Source organism: Silurus meridionalis, chromosome 13, assembly GCF_014805685.1.
Source record: "Silurus meridionalis isolate SWU-2019-XX chromosome 13, ASM1480568v1, whole genome shotgun sequence".
NCBI classification, from domain to species: Eukaryota; Metazoa; Chordata; class Actinopteri; order Siluriformes; family Siluridae; genus Silurus; species Silurus meridionalis.
The window spans coordinates 5,605,659-5,623,155 of record NC_060896.1 but is presented as its reverse complement, the minus strand read 5'-3'; the positions used below and the strand labels follow the sequence as shown (position 1 = coordinate 5,623,155).

The 17,497-nt window shown below is 37.6% G+C and overlaps 1 protein-coding gene across 7 annotated transcripts in view; it reads left to right on the top strand.

Annotated features, from left to right (window-relative positions):
* Positions 1-17,497, top strand: part of kirrel3b (kirre like nephrin family adhesion molecule 3b) — a 225,202-nt gene that overhangs the window by 172,269 nt on the left and 35,436 nt on the right. For all 7 annotated transcript variants that reach the window (XM_046865313.1, XM_046865310.1, XM_046865308.1 and 4 more), the window contains exons 4-5: positions 3,850-4,007; positions 12,092-12,242. In XM_046865313.1, the coding sequence (XP_046721269.1) occupies positions 3,850-4,007; positions 12,092-12,242 (309 nt within the window). The remainder of the gene's footprint in view (positions 1-3,849; positions 4,008-12,091; positions 12,243-17,497) is intronic.

The following is a 17,497-nucleotide window of genomic DNA, read 5'->3' as shown; positions in this document are numbered from 1 at the left end:
TGAGCTACCTATTCTGTCTGCATTTTTTATATTTACAATATTGGAACTATAGTCAAAGTTTGTGCATGTAGACGTGTTCGGGGATCTGCTTATTGAAAATTTTAAATTGTATTTGATTTCTGATCAAAGGAAATGAAATGAACTGAATGACTCAAAACAAGATTTATTCATTCTGATGAACGAGATTCAAAGAACCTGAAATGATCCGATCTTCCCATCATTAATGCAGCCTGTGCAAATTCTATCAAGTCAAGGTTTACATTAGATAGACTTATTTTTGTACACATTTATACTTACTGAAATAGCACAAGTATGATTTGAGTTTTTTTTTTTATTTATTATTATTTTCATAAATACCAAAAGCCTGTCTCTTACCTATTAATAACCTAGGATATGACTGGTTTAAACCGGCCTGTCAGCTTATTCTGTTCAACAGTTTGAATGTTGGTGTTTAGTATGTAATTAATACCCAATCTAGTCTGGTTTTTAGTTGAAAATTATATAGTGTATATACTGTACTATTGACTATAGGGTTATGAACCTTGATCAGTGCTTACAGATATCCAGAGGATTCTTTAAAGTTCAATGAGTGCTTCATGCAGCCTTGTGCTTAAAATCTGATTTTGTTTCACAGTTCCCAAAGTGGAAATGGCATCAGCAGTGCAATCTCATGTGTCACAGGAGTTATCACTTTCCGTTCCTGAGTATAAACTTGTGAATAGAATCGGTTTATCTAGGCCGATATCAATCATTCTTTATAGGACAGCCTTCATTTTAAATTCGAAAGCTTGAAAACGCTTCACATGCAAATGATTACAAGGTAAAAACAAAATGCTTTTGATGCTAACTCGTGATAATTGGCCAAGTAAAAAAAAAAAATGTTTTAATCTATATAAAAAACACTTTGTAGGGATAGTTTATGAACGATGCAAAGAAATAATTTTCCCACCAGTTGAGTTGCGACTGATCTTTGGGATAAACAGAAGGATGGCCTCATATGAGCAAAGTGCTCAGTTTGGGCTTTACTACTTCAAAAGATCAGCAAGAATCTTTTAATATCTTTTAAGGGCTTTAATCCTCAGAAGCAGGACTTTCGAATAGATCCATGCTGTTGCACTGTTGCATTCGCCAAGGTTTCTTGCAGGCGCAGCATTGTGAGTTTCCGATCACATCTGAGCAGATTGTATTGGCTGGACGCACTCTTTAAATCAATGAATCAACAGCAAATATTATGTCCCAGTAAGAACCGTCTCTCTTTTTAACCATCTGTTTCCACCTGCATTTTGAATCTGATTTCCTTCTGCTCCGTATAAGCTGCTTAATGGATATGGGTACAGCGTCAGCATGTGTGTGTGTGTATACGTACATGTGCATGCAATGTAGGAGTGTCTCAATGAAACAGGAGAGTATGTAATTAGTACCATTCATGAACTCCAAGTCTGTAAGTCTTAACAGCAATCACACGCCTCCTCTCTCCTGCTGGTTTCCTTTTCCGGCCCGTCGAACTCCTTTCACTTTATTCCACCCTTTGCTACTATTACACACGCTCATGCACTGCTTCATTCCCTTCTATTTCCCATCCGTCTAATCGTATATACAAATAACACCTGCTCTCATTAAGTTCAACTGCACTCAGGCCTCAGCACGGCTGCTTTCTGCCGCAGTCAGATCGCAGATGTTTTCTATGCAGCGGCCTTTTTTCCTTTCACCTGTTTACTCAATGACTTTTGACAGCATTTGTAAAATATACATGATTACGCCTATATTACTGAGAAGGAATATATATATATATATATATATATATATATATATATATATATATATATATATATATATATATATATACACACACACACACACACACACACACACACACACACACACACACACACACACACACACACACACTGTTTATACACATCATTTTCACTCACCTTGACCCAGGACCACAGTGTGAATTTTTTCTCAGCTTTATGGCTCCACTTTAAATAATACATAGACTATGCCTATTTATGCACTCTAGCATAGGGGAGTAACAAAATACCTCTATATTTATCTGTTTAGTGCTCCAAATGATCATATCTCCATATGATATAAAATTTAAGTAGGTGTGGCCAAAACTGCATTATAAGACGTATGAGTGCTGGAAATAACTCAGAGGTAGAAATGGCTATACTGTCAGCATGATGAATTCTGGCTCTGACAGTTCCTCAATCTCAAATACATCACCTGAGTTTACAGCAGTCCTCAACTAGAGATCGGAGAGGAACTTTTTTATTTTCTTTTTGTTTATGTACTGCTCCTATGTTTTTCTAGCAAATTTCAAACAAATATTTGTAGTTATTGTTCCCCAAAATTGAAATGAAATATTGAAATAATTAATTCCAATACTTGAAAATTTATTGAAAAATTGTAATATTTTAATATTGAAATATGGAAAAAAGGAAATGAATAATATATATTTTGCAAAGTTACATTAGTAAGACAGCTTTTCCCATAGCTTTTTGCAACCTTCTTACTGATTAGTCAATATTGGGAGAAATAATACTTTACTGCCATATTCTTTGGCAAACACACACACATCACTTACTAGACAAGGAAATTAGAGGGAAGAAGAATTTGAGAGAGAGAGAGAGAGAGAGAGAGAGAGAGAGAGAGTGGAAGTGAGAGTGAGATAATGCACAGCTCATCAGTTTCCACAGATAAACTTATCATCCTATCTTTGAGTGCTTCCAATCTATATTTATTGTTTCAATCTCACAATATTATCGACACAGTATGAAAGCTGAGAATTTATTTGCTCTGAAAGCAATAACACCCGAAAACAGCCTGGAATCGAGTTTTTGTCTAAAAAAATCCAGTTTCTGCGCAAGTGGACCATTGAGATTTCAGACTTAAAATGATAGAATACATCGCATAGAATTCAAAAGCCACTATTCGAAGCTAATACAGTTTTTTTTTATATAGTCCTCAATAGGATTACATTACTTATCACTAAAAGGTTGACATAAAATAGCTTTACTTATTGCCAGTAACACAGTATTAGAGTTTCAATCTAGAACTTTAAGTCAAACAGACTTTGTATAGTGTTGATAAAACATATCTCATAGAGAATAGTGATTTACTTTAATGGCTTCAGAGCAAGTGATTAATAGATGATAAGGGCATATTCTGTTTGTTACATAAACACTTTACCTTTGCATAAAAATCACATATACCTCAGCTCTTCATTAGAGGCCGATTTTCACCAGTTTGGCACCGATAGTTCATTGCTGGAACTATTGGCTATCGGCAAAAATCCATACCGATAGTTTTTCCGGGTTGTGTCTGTTTTTGAAGCAGTTGAGATGGTTCGCTGTCATTATGAGAACGGCCTCTAGAGGTGAATCATTGACGCAACATGCTGTTTTTGTTTTTACACGTGAGACTGTGCGCTGCACAGAGAGCACTATATGATATTTATTAATAATTATTTATAATTTCTAAATTCGGTCAATGATTTTGGGATTGTGCCAGGCATTGGGTTTAACACTCTGTTCAGGTTCCTCCCCTGCCTTGTGCAGCTGATGGGGAAGCTCTATATAAGGAGGTATATATTTAACATTTTTGGAAGGAGACTCCAGTGTAAGCTACAAGTCTTCTGCCATTGAGGGAATGTTTTTAGGACAAAACACTTTGAACTTCAAGTTTCATGCTAACATGACAAGCTGTGCTTTTTTTTTTTTTTTTTTTTTGAGTACGATCCATACAGAATACTGTTGATTTGTGCTTAGTTAAGCAGATGGATATCCCCCTGAGCTCTGCCACTCACTGACATGCATGATGTTCTTTCTTCTTCTCATGATGCAGTTCCACCAGATAACCCAGTTATTGATGGAGGCCCCGTGGTGAGCCTGAGAGCAGGAGACCCACTCAACCTGACGTGTCACGCTGACAATGCCAAGCCTGCTGCCTCTATCATCTGGTTGCGAAATGGGGAGGTGCTAAATGGAGCCATGTACTCTAAGGTAAGTACAGATTTAGCTCTCCCCAGGAGACCACGATAAAGAGAACACACAGTAAATTCACACAACAACCCAGAACATTCAAAACTATAAGACTTAATAACAAGTCACATTACTGATGTGCATTTTTTCCAATTCTTTTACAAGATGTATTGGGTTTTACTGAAGCTTTGCAATCAAATGTCCTCTTGCACTACGTCTGTGATCGTTTGCGCCATCTGTTAACCTTTAATTTAGCCCTCAGCTCCGTGTGATTGGAGAGAAATCCCAGGAAATCCAGCTCACAGCTGCTAAATGTGTCAACAAAACAAGCAGATGGCCAGATAAGGCTGAGCACTGGTATTCTACCAGAATTCAAATCCATTCATCTGTACCTCCACTTAGAATAGTTCTACCACCTGGAGTTGTCAAAGCTTTATCATACAAAAGAGGGTTTGTGAATGTTGAACAGTCTGGGAAAATATGTCAAATGTTACTGTTGCTGATTCCTGGAAAATAGCCAAAAAGAACATTTCCACTTGAATTTAGGGCAAATAAAAAGTAACTTTGAATGCTTTCTAACCACGCCTTGGTATCTGCCTGCAAACACCAACTGTAATGTAAAGGTTTTACAGCTGTAGTAGTTAAGAACATTCTACATAAAGATGTAAAACCTTGCTAAGCCATTTTAAATGTCAGGTTTTGATCAAGTATTGGATAGCCTAATCTAGAAGTCCCTAATCACCAGGTTGCGACCCAGTGACATAGTCTGTGGAAGAGCTGTTACCAGGTTCCAGGAACTTTATAGGAAAAATTTCTCTAGATATGACAGTGCATTATTTATTGTGCATTGTGCTATTATCCAATTTGTAAAAGCTACTATGTAAATGTACATATATATAAAAACTTTATTTCTGCTTCTCCCGTTAGGGGCGCCACAGCAGACCATCCGCATGTTTGATTTGGCACATATTTTTATGCTGGATGCCCTTCCTAACGCAACCTTCCCCATTTATCCGGGCTTTGAACCGGGACTAAAGCTTGTGCAACCCTAATGGCTGGGGTTGGTTCCCTAACCGGGGATCGAACCCAGGCCGCAGCGGTGAGAGCACTGCATCGTAACCACTAGACCACCAGGGAACCTAAATGTACATATATACATATACATATACAGTACAGACCAAAAGTTTATATATATTATATATACAGTACAGACCAAAAGTTTGGACACACCTTCTCATTCAAAGAGTTTTCTTTATTTTCATGACTATGAAAATTGTAGAGTCACACTGAAGGCATCACAACTATGAATTAACACGTGGAATTATATACATAACAAAAAAGTAAACTGAAAATATGTCATATTGTAGGTTCTTCAAAGTAGGCATCAAGAGAATGCCAAGAGTGTGCAAAGCAGTAATCTAAGCAAAAGGTGGCTACTTTGAAGAACCTACAATATGACATATTTTCAGTTGTTTCACACTTTTTTGTTATGTATATAATTCCACATGTGTTAATTCATAGTTTTGATGCCTTCAGTGTGACTCTATCAATTTTCATATTCATGAAAATAAAGAAAACTCTTTGAATGAGCAGGTGTGTCCAAACGTTTGGTCTGTACTGTATATATATATATATATATATATATATATATATATATATATATATATATATATATATGAACAAAATGTACATTGCAGCCTAGTAAAATTCTTTCTTCGCATATCCCTGTGATGTTAGAAAGCGGGGGTCAGAGAGTGCAGTGTCAGCCATGATACAGGGCCTGTTTTGAGTGGCTGTTTGGTGATACCAGGGCTTAAAATGAACTTAAGTATTAAAAATTCCTATGATATATTATGACTATAATGTTCTTATTATCATATTTGTCACAAGACTCTTTGCTTAATCAATTCAGTTTATGTGAAAAGAATCTAATGTTACTCTCAGCACACCGATCTATTAATAGGATGATATTTATGAGTCAAATATTGATGAATATTTAATACAATTATCATGAGCCCAAAAACCTTTTCAGCTTTTTAAAAATAATCATGCAAATAAAACCACAGGTGCCGTGAAAAATTTGAGTCAGGAGTTCCTTCCATCATTTATTCCTCTCAAAATGTTCTGCTTGCTGTTGAACTGACGCTGAACAGCACGTGCTAAGTAGATACCACCAAGCGCCAATCAAAACAAATTTAAAACAGAGGGCTCTACCCTGTTCGGTGACTTGCTGCATGGTTGACCAGTTAAGTTTTTATTCACTCGTAAAAAACTGATTTCGCAAAATGTAGCTGAGCAAAAAGTAGAAAATTTGACTATGAAATGTTACAGTCTTCTCTAATGGAAATACTTTGGTAAAGTACAGATATGCAAAAATTCTTCTTAAGTACAGTATGGAATTAAGTAACTTCATTACTGTCCATCACTGCATTGAGCCCACAAACCAGCTCCCTAGGAGCTATATACTGTCTACAGCAAATGTATTCCAAGAGCAGACTTCCTGCCATTCAAAATCCCAGTTTTGACCCAAAACACGGAAAATCCAGGTAGAGATCTGCACCCTCGGGCTTCTAATCACCACATCCTTGCCATTTCCATATAAATGAGCAATGCAAGCCAGCCCTTTAGGGCATCCCTCTCATCCTATTATTGGCTTTTTTTTCTGGATGCGAGATAAATGGCATCGATCTGGCCGGGACGAAGAAGTGGCAGTTTACCCATCATGCAGCTGCATGCGGTCGTTAGCGGTGGTGTCGCTAATCAGATGGCTTCCTGTGCCTGGCAGCAGCGCTGGTACAGAGAGACCTTCTGCCTGGTGACGGATGGAAGTCGTCCAAACTCCTAATATCTCTCTTCATAACATTAAAAAGCAATGCACTCAATTAAGATCTGAATGCTTAGTCTGAGTAATGGAGGCTAATATAGAGGATAATAGAGTTGTGTCTGTCTGGATTCTGCAGACTGGGAGAACATGAGTTTAAAACCATTAACTTTGTCTGAATTTTATTTGATAATTTATTCATTAATTGATGATTGAAAAAATCTCAAATATACAGGACCTTATGCATGATCATGTCTTAATATATCGCAATAGGGACCATAAAGGACAGTGGAAATGTAAACATAAAAAAAACATCACACACTCAGTCAAAAATTACTGGTGGTAAGAATCTGGTGAAAATGTTTCATCATACCATCATATACACCAGTTGATCTCAAATTGGGAGAGGTCTGAGCGGCTTTAATTCTGGAGAAAGGTAATATTAAAATTAAAGCATTTAAAGACCGAGATACAAGAATCTTAGATTCAAGAATCGCATATGGGGGTGATGGCAGGTGTCCACATACGTTTGGCCTGTTGTATAAACAATGTATGATCATTTGGTCAGAAGTTCAGGGGTAAAATGCTCCACGGCTTTGAGAAATCATTTTACGGAGCTGAAGTCTCTATGTCACTAATGGAACCAGTTTTTCTAGAGAACAGACTTTATTGATGGGATTATCGCCATCTACCCTGCTGGGGTGGAATTGCACCTGCAATGAAGCAACATTTGTGCAAGATCATTGATTTCAGGTTAGGTTTAGAAAATAATTATCAGTAATAAATCAGCCATGCAAGACAAAAAAAATGTAATATTATCATTCTCGAAAATATTATGTCTTATTCTTGCCTTTTTTTTCATATAAACTCTCTTTTTTTCACAAATGATTTCTTCGTCATGTTCTCATTAGCATATGATTAAAATTCTTAGTAGGTTATCTAGTATCCAGATAGCTGTCAGTCTTCACAGGCTAACATATCTTGGATGTGCTGTACCTCATCCACTGTCAACAAATAAGCTAATATCATAATATAAAGAGCATGCAATCACATCCCAATTAAGCCTTGTTAAAGTCTCAGGTCCATTTCACATGCTATGATGTGAATTTAATCTGTAACATAGATAAAATGATGTCATTTCTTGGATAGGTTGCCTGGTCGAGGAGATTTAAGTGCTATTGGCTCTCTAATTTCAACATAATCAGCATAAATGATGTGAATACGGTGCTCAATTGAGTATGTGTGTTTTTATGTGTGTGTGTGTGTGCGTGTGTGTTGCTAGGCTTTTATGACACTTGTGCTTTCAAAAGACTTTACATAAATGTTAGGTGATCCCTCATGCATCCTGCTCACTTCCCTTACTCTCTAAATATCTGAAGGGATTGGGCATGAGTGCTAATTGAAGTAAAGGAGATCAGCAAATAAGCTGCAATAAGGCTGATTGTAGTTCCTCCGTAAACACAGGAGAGTAATTTCACATTAGCAAAGAGATGTTTTTTTGAGATTAGAGGATTTAGCATTGAACAGCACACCAGATGAGCTTTGCAGTAAAGAGCTCAGTGACTATCGAACACAGCAAACATGTACTGCAATGGCGAATGCTAATCTCAAACATGAAACTAGCTTTATAGCTATTATAGGGTGCAATATCAGTCACATGATGCCCACAGGAGCTGTAAACTGCCATGTAGCATACCATAGGAGATACAATTACTCTTAAAATATCAGATGTTGAAGTATTAATTAAAAATGATAACTGATCCCTGATTAAAATGTTCATATTTTTTGTGTTTCGTCACACCAGGGTAAATTCATTTTATATCTTTTTTCTGTTCTCGTTTCCCCCCACATGCTTTCAAAGCCCTTTCTTTTTACCTGCCTTGTAAATTTCATTAATTCTCCCACCCATTATTTCCATATAACCACTAATATAATTAGAGCAAAGGCTTTCATCATAACCTTCACCACGAGACCATCTTCCGAACGGGAAAAACTGTTGCCACTCTAATGAACTTTTTTTTCACGCTCCGAATGAATTTTTCATGACGCAGGGTCAAGCTGAGAATTTCAGAAGGTTTTTCGGTTGTAAGAAAACATTATGAGTGCAGCTATATTTAGCATAACTGACCTCTTCTATTAAAGCTCGAAACATCAGTCCATTCCTCTATTGTCAAGCTTATTACCCTTGCTGGCATTCCGCCACTGAATTAAAATTGGAAGATGGGAAAAGTAAAGAGGCATTTAATTAGCTGTGCTGTAAAATGGGCAAAAAGAATTAATCAGAACCTGAGGTGCAGGGATTAAATTAGTTAATCAAAGAACAGCTTTTGACCCTGGGTTTGAGAAGAAATCAGCACTTTCTTTTAAAGAATAAAGAAAACAAAGCCATTGCAACTTATTGCTTTAATCGGGTGTAATATGCTGCATGAGACAGTCTTCAATTATTGCCCAGAAGTAGATGTAACCTCATGTTTTGATTATTCAAAGATTTGTCATCTTCAAGAGTGGAATGCAAATCCAAATTATTCACCCCACAGACACGCTTTTGACATCTAATCCCTATTCCTTTTCCGTCTTTTAGCCATCCATTTTAATTTTATCCACCTCATTCACTCTGCTAATTAACTTAAAAAAAAATCCAGATTGTTCGCAGATCAGAAATACAGCACTAACCGAAGATAAAATGTCAAGCAGTGTCTTGACCTATATCATTTTGAAAATTAGTATAGAATAAAACTTCAGTGATTAATTATATTGTGACAATTCAGCTTCTTTTCACAGATGTGAATTGGATCAAGACTTCTCTTTTTTTCTTGCTTATCGTGCTCATCCTTCTACTTTACCCCTGCTGCTTTCACAAAAAATAAAAAAAAAGTAGGTCTGTTAGTCTCCTGACAAGCTTCTGGGCTGTTATATGAGGAATGATTAGTTTGTAATTGGGAGCTATTCTGGGCCTAGCGAAGGCTAAGTATTGAGACCCATTCCGTTTTTGTGTCCATGCGATGTTAATAGATTCAGACAGGCCATGGGCCATGAGAGAAGCAGCACAGACTGTGTCATGGAGCATATTTTATCAGCACGTCTATTCACTGACAGCCTGCGGCTCACTGCAGGGGGCTCAGAGTGCTGTGAGGCTCAGCAGAGGCTTTACCGTCTCCATCTGACTCACATCGCTCAGCTACTGGAAGTGGCAAACACAATTCAGGCTAAGCGGGAGGGGCTCCAGGCCAGACTAAGTATAGTCCAAGAATTAATTAGGTGGTCAAGGGAGATTCTCCTTTCTTTTTTTTTACTTCAGTTCAGGATTAAATTTTAACTGTGAGAGTTTGTTTCTGGACATTTGAAATCTAAGAATATATTAATTTGTAGACAAACATTGGGACAAGCAAGGGGGGAGATGGTAGCTAAGTGGTTAAGGCTCCAGGTTACAAGATAGGGGTTCAAGCCCTGGTATTGCCACGCTGCAACTCTTGGGCCCTTGAGCAAGGCCCTTAACCCTCTGTTCCCCAGGGGCACTATATCTTGGCTTACCCTGCACTCTGACCCAACTAGCCATTTCTGAGCTATGCGGAGAAATTTTTCACTGTTCTGTATTTTACATTTTAATGGTACAATATATTTTTCCATTTATATCATTTTTATTCAATCAATCTATCAATTTGTGCCTATTTAATCGATTACTTAATTGAAACAATATAATACAATTTGAATTTTGAATCTTCACACAGACTGCAACCCATGTTAGGATCAATCTGGCAACCCTGGTGCTGTTAGGGTGTAAAGTTACCCATCGTGCTAAAGCAACTGACCCTGATTTAGCAACAATTCTGACTAACTAAGCTGTGTGAATTATCATGCAGCACAGTGGGTAAAATCACAGCACTGAGGTCCCAGATTTATTTAGATCTTGGGTTGATATGTAAAGTTTTGTTCTTCTCCTACCTTATAAAAACTTTCTAGTAGGTAGATAGAGGTCTCTAATCTCTAAACTGAGCTAAAGGTGTAAATGAGTATGTAACGTGTAATGGTGCCCTAAGCTTTATTCCCATCTTGTACTTAGTGTTTTTGATGTAGTTTCTGGCTTGACCATTACCAGAGTAAGAGTGTTTACAAAAGGTGAACAAATGAATGATTTGTCATAAATTTGTCAAAACGTTACCATGTAATATAACAGTACACAAAGCCGAGATAACCCGTGTTTTTTTATCTTTGCTGAACATTTTTTGGTTGGACTATTTTGCACTTTTGTGAAAAGAAGGAGGCAGAAGTGCTTTATTTTATCCTTTGACACTTTCATTCACGCCCTAGTTCCCTCCGAGTGGGATGGCAAACACCAGCTTTCATTCTGATCTTTATTATTTCTTTCTTTCTTTTAATAAAAAAGGAGCTATGAAATAGCGAGGCAGTAATTGCTACTATTAGCGAGCTCACTGTCAATAGTCTGAACATGCTAATTATTAGCATGTAACTACTGCTCTGGTTTCTTCCATTATTTCCAGGACTTTTCTTCTCCTGTGTGAGATGAGGGAGGTGGTCTTTGGCTTTTAGAATGTGTGAGCTACAGATTGGTTCTCAAAGCAACTCCCACACAAGTCGACGTTTTTGGCAGCAATCGACGACAAGAGCTAAGATGTATAGCAAAAGCTATTGAGTATTTAATAGGAAGAGGGTTTTTTTAGGCACAGAAAAGTGAAGGGAATCTTTCCACTGCAGTGGGTAATGCAAGTTTGCCCAGAGCTCTATGACACTGCCAATTTGTTCCACTAGGTAAATCTTCATTGCCCATGCAACACCCAGTGTCCTTTTTTTATATCTGTTTATCTTCTAACCTTTTCTTCTTTCCAGTGGATCAAGTAGATTTGGTAGAGTCCTTCCAGATGGTATTAAACAGTGTGCCGAGTTCGGCCGGGCTCGGCATACAGGCAGAGTAAAACAAGATTGATTTCCTTCGTGGCTCATGACAAGCCAATCACTGCACACCAAGAAACCTCCAAGAAAAAGGCCCCCAAACATATTGTCTTGTCTTATTTTTGTTACAATCAATCTGCCTATGTTATGAAAAGTTCAAAGACAGCTAGTGCAGCGGTGTCTCTATTGTTTGCAGGCCATCTGGTTGGTAAAAATGTTCTACTCTAAACTCCAGGAATTAAGACGGCCTTTGACTGATGGTGTTTGTGTGTTCTTTGACCCTTTGCACACTCAGTTGATAGCCTAGCTTCGACCTTCCTTCTCTTCCATTTGCCTGTAGTCATTGTTCTTGTTTCTTTTGCCTTGCTCTTTGTAGACTCTTCTTCGAGATGGAAGGAAGGAGAGTACCGTCAGCACTCTGTACATTTCACCACCTAACATCGAGACAGGACAGACGATCATCTGCCGTGCGTCAAACAAAGCTGTCCCCAATGGCAAGGAGAGCAGCGTCACCATCGACATCCAGCGTAAGAAAACCGCATCCTCTTTTCTTTGTTCTTTTTTGCTAACTGTCTCTTCTTATTTATTTCTATAGCAAAGAATCTCACATACTTCTCAGTCCATCTCACATATAGCTTCACTTCCTAGCAAGTTAACTCTAACCGGAAAGTGCTGTATGCGCTGCATCGCTAATCACCTACACATGAAATTAACAGAGCTGTAAGCATTCACTTTGCATCCCTACGTCATTAAGATTTATTGTCTAAAACTATAAGCTAATGCGTATTTTTACGTAGACTCATACATCTCAGAAATGAGAGATATTGTGATATTGTTTGCAGGAGTTTGCTTAAATAATCATCAGGAGAAAACCTATTGAATTTTTATTTTTTTAATGAATAGCACTTTTTTGCAACTTCTTTCAAATCTCATTCTGATCCTCAGCAACCCCTCCTAACTTACAAATTTGCACTCTGTGCCAGGCAGAAGGCACCCAGCATGCAAAAAAAGTGCAATTGTCAGAGAATCTATTATTTTATCAAACACTATTCTCCAGAATTATCAGAGCGAACAAAAGCATCGCCATATTTCATCAATCGTGCTCTCCTTCCCCACTATTAGCTATGACTAATAAAGCAGAAAATGCTATTTAGAGATCCATTACTGTTGACAGCTTCATTCTTTTTTTTTATAATCAATTCTATAAAAAGGCTTCAAGGCAATGTGTCAGTGATTACCGGTCGCCAAGTTTTCCGATCTACTCGTTATGCGGTTTGATAAGCAGCTTATGATAAATGAACAAAATGGCCATCTGTGGAAGAAAAGTCAGTCAGAAAAGATGTTAATATTTGTTATTCTTTCTGATTCAAACACCAAGCAATGACAGAAAAATGCTGCAGCTTGAATCTGATTTTGTCCCGGTTATAAACATGTGCTGTTTCTTTATCTCTTTTGTTCTTCACCCTTCTCCATCTCTCCTCATCATAATGGCTTATGGATATATTGAGATACCGAAGCACTTTGCTGATGTCCACATCCCGCTCCCACTTCAGCATCCCTCTTTTAATTAAGCCACGCGAGAAATCAAACGTAGTGTAATTGAACTTTGATTTAACCGCAGCAGGCCTCCAGTTTGCTAAGACTTGCTGCTTTCTAATTTCATTCAATTCTTGTCTACTCTCCATGGATGAGTGGGAAATGACAAGAGAGAGAGAGAGAGAGAGAGAGAGAGAGAGAGAGAGAGAGAAAAGGAATAGAATGTATTCAGATGCACAGTGCAGACTGAAGCTTGTTGAAAGATTTTCAGAGCAGTTAAAACGAATGTCCCTAGGAGAGAGAAAGGTGAGCATGAAAGGGCACACACACAAAGAGGATAATGAGGCTTTGAGTATTACATGCAGTCACTTACCCACTCAGCTTTATACATGACCAAATAACTGGTGGTCTAAGTGGGTTTGCGTTCAATGCAAAGCGTCAAGCACCAGAGGAACGCGAAGAAATGTGTGTATCGTTGCTAACTTTCTGCTATTATGCACAAACAGGTGTTTGATGAATATGAAGGGGATGAGTTGTAGGAAAACGAAAAGCGGGTGCCACTAAAGAGGCATCTTTTAAACCACAAGGGGTGCTGGAGTTTTTGTGGTTCTGGAGAAGGGGGTTACATTTTGAAAATTGCTATAGGGAAAGAAAAAACTCAAGGGGACAATACACACAGGTGTCAACAAGCACAAATTGGCTGAAATCTTCAAGCAAAATGAATAACTAATATGAAATATGCTTATATAAGCTAGAAATTCGCAAGCAAAACATGTACATCATTTCTGGTCGACTATGGATTTGAGATTTCCGAACCAACTCATCACTGATGTTTAATGTACTGTATTCAACAAGGGAACCATTCAATATTCATTCCTTATTCAAGATCTAAATAAGATGCTTCTGAAGCATTGCATCTTCTCCACTGGGAAATTCCAAGTGTTTTGTAATATAGGCATATTTTATTGCATGCTCAGTTTGTTATATTTTCTGTTCAGGACAAGGCATAGATGCATAATAATATAGATCATTGAGCACTGATGCTGTTTTAGCTCATGATATTAAATCAGATGTTGGCTATTGGAAGGATCGCTGGATAATCCCATGTGAAATACAGGTCTTCTTTTAGAAGAAAGAGCAAAGCTTCAGCAAAGGCTTTGAAAAGTAGACAGAGGGGACAGAAGACAGGAAGGTAGACCTTGTCCTAGTTTGCTGTGCTTTGCAGCCACCTCAGAAAGCCCCCTGGAGTATTTCACAGTAGACACAACTTAGGGGCATTATTTCAACCGAATGGCATCCTTTTGCACTGCAACCATATACTAATAAGGTGGTAAAAGTGATTTCCTGTCACTTGTGTCCTTTCTGCATTTAGCACTGAGAATCACATATGCCAAACAGCTTATTTTCTATAAATAATGAGAAATTGAGAAATCTTGACTTAAAAAAGTATCCAAGCTTCCTAATATTTTCTCGCATCCATTTCAAAATTGACCAGTTCTTGATTTTCATTAATTGAACTCTTTGGCCAAAGTGATGTAATTGGCAACCAAATTAATTAAATGCTAATTTAGATTTATACTCTGGCTGGAATAAGTTATATTGAGTTTTCTGAGAGACCAACCTCTACATGTCTGCTAGAGCACAGTACTCACCGAGCACATTACTCACCGATTCACTTTACAGCTTGGCTTGTCAAATTCAATGAATTTTACGGCATTATTTGCTCTCATTGCCATTGAGTCCCTGATAATTAGATGCATCCTTGCATTACTACTTACCAAAAGCCCTCATAACAGATTCTGACCCAGGGTTAATCAAATAAGCATCTAAATATGAAATTTACTAGGAAAAGCAAACGATGCATTGAATTGTAAAAGGTTGCATTCCTCCCTCATGTAGATTGATATTTCGATGCTGTAAGTAAATAAGTAACTGCTAGGTAAATAATTGCATCATTAATAATTGCTAGAATATGAAAATGCAGATGCACCAGAGAGACAGAGAAACGTTTGCATTTTGTCACAAGAGTGATTATTTTGTGACATGGTGGAACTCAGCAACTTTAAGGAAACGTGATCATGTTAGTCAAGACCAGTCATATATCAATTTGTCATGCAGACCCCGAACTGTAAAAAAATAACATAAAAAAATGTCTAATCCACCAATTGCAGCATACCCAAACAAATAGAATCACCCACAAAATTGGATCATAAGCCTTTTTCTGCACTTGCTGCTTTTTTGCATTTGTGCAACATTGACCCAAACATAATAAATATCATATGTATGTAGGACTTATTTTAAGAGCATGATGGAATACAGGAATGCACAGGCATCACCTTGTGGGAAAATCCAGAAGAATATTCTGGTGAAACTACAAAAAAGGCACCACAAACTTGAACTGTGGTCTACACCTGAGAAGAGTATGTTGCATTGTGGTGTCATGGCTCCAGGATCCTTGGTTTGAGCTTGAGCTTGAGCTTTTTTTTTTTTTGTCAGACACTGCTCTAGATTTCAAGAAAAAAATGTATATAAATACTATATAATTAAAAAATAAAATAAAATATTCTATACTTAAAAATATACTTAAATACAAAAAAGGTTCTAGGTTGGTGGCCAGTTACAAAGTAAATGTACTTAGTAACTGTAATAAAGTAACATTTTCATGTATCTTTACTTTATTTATAAGTATTTCTATTTGGGGAGTCTTTAACTTCAACTTCACTACATTTTAAAGTCAAATATCTGACTTTTTACTAAACTAAATTCTGCGAAATCAGTTGTAATTTTATTTATGAGCGCATAAAAACTTAACTGGTAAACACGCAGCAAGTCACAAATCAGTGTAGAGTGAGTGCTCTCTTTTTTAAAACTTGTTTTAATTACTGCTTGGTGGTGTTTACTTCACCAAGTAAATGTTTAAAGGGAGCATTTTTACTAAGTAATATTTTAACTACTGTATCTCTGTATCTAGACTGTATGCTTTGTGTACTTCGTCCACCACTGCTAGTGTACTAGTCTGCATATAATACAGCATAGGAAGTTTCATATGTTATCCAAAAGATTGTGTCCTATAGGTTGCTGGGTGGTTTTTGTCCTCTAAATTGTCTTTAGATAAATTGGTCTCCCATTCAAGATGTATTTACACCAAGCGCCCAGTGTCTATCAAATTGGTTTTCAAATCCACTGCAAACCAAACCAAGATAAAACAGGTACCAAGGATGCATCACAGAATTTATCAAGACAACTGACATCCTTGTTTTGTAGGCCTTTATTGATCTAAGTGTGGGCATATTAAAGTGTTAGGGGAACAAAATGGCATGTGTACTATTTTTTTTTCCTTTGAAGAGTCCATGAACGTAACATAGTATTGTTACTCATTCTTATAAAGAATAAATAAAACCCATACCCTACCTCTTCTTGTATTCCTTGCGCATGAAAAGGTCTAGAATCATATTTTGCAACCTTCCCCATCATCTCTTATTTAAAACCTCTGTGCAGTCTTTCTGGGGAACATCTGGCCACTGTGACCCAGTGAGAAGGGAGATTGAGCTTTAAGAGAAAGGACGAAGCCGTTCATGCTGCCTCATCCTCCCTGCAAGAAGTTGGCCGATTGTTCCAATATGCCATCTGCTCTCTGCTTTGAACTTCCGATCAAAAAGCTGTCAGCGCACCACTGTCGTCGTCTCATTCTTTATTTATTTATTTTCGCTCTCCTCTCTTGCTGCTCCTCTGCTCCCCTGTTGTTGTCGAATCTGTCGTGATGGTGGCTCTGTTTCAGACCCCTGCGTGCACTCTCCAGATGAAGGCGAGAAATTAGCACCGCTGCATATTGATGGCCTGTCGCTCACATGAGGCTCAAACTGGAGAGCAAACTCATGCATTTATACATCAAAGTGACAAACCGATTTTATTAAGCCACTGTCCCTCAAACAAGACCGGGTCGATGGAGCTGTCTCAAGCCACAGTCAAACTGCCTACAGAGGATCTCAAATGGTATCTGCATGACCTGTGTAACCCAGTTACTCTTCTTTTTTTTCTTGGCTCCATTTGTCTAAGGAGAGCAAGAGGTTGCTTGCTGTGATGTATAAGAATGTGAACGAACCACATGCATTAAGTTTCAAATATTCATCCTCTGACAGAACTCCTTTTTTCACCAAGACCTGAGTTAAAACAAATATTCATTTCTAATCACAATTTATTAGAATTCCAATTAAATTTAATTACATTTGCGGTCATGACCCAGTTT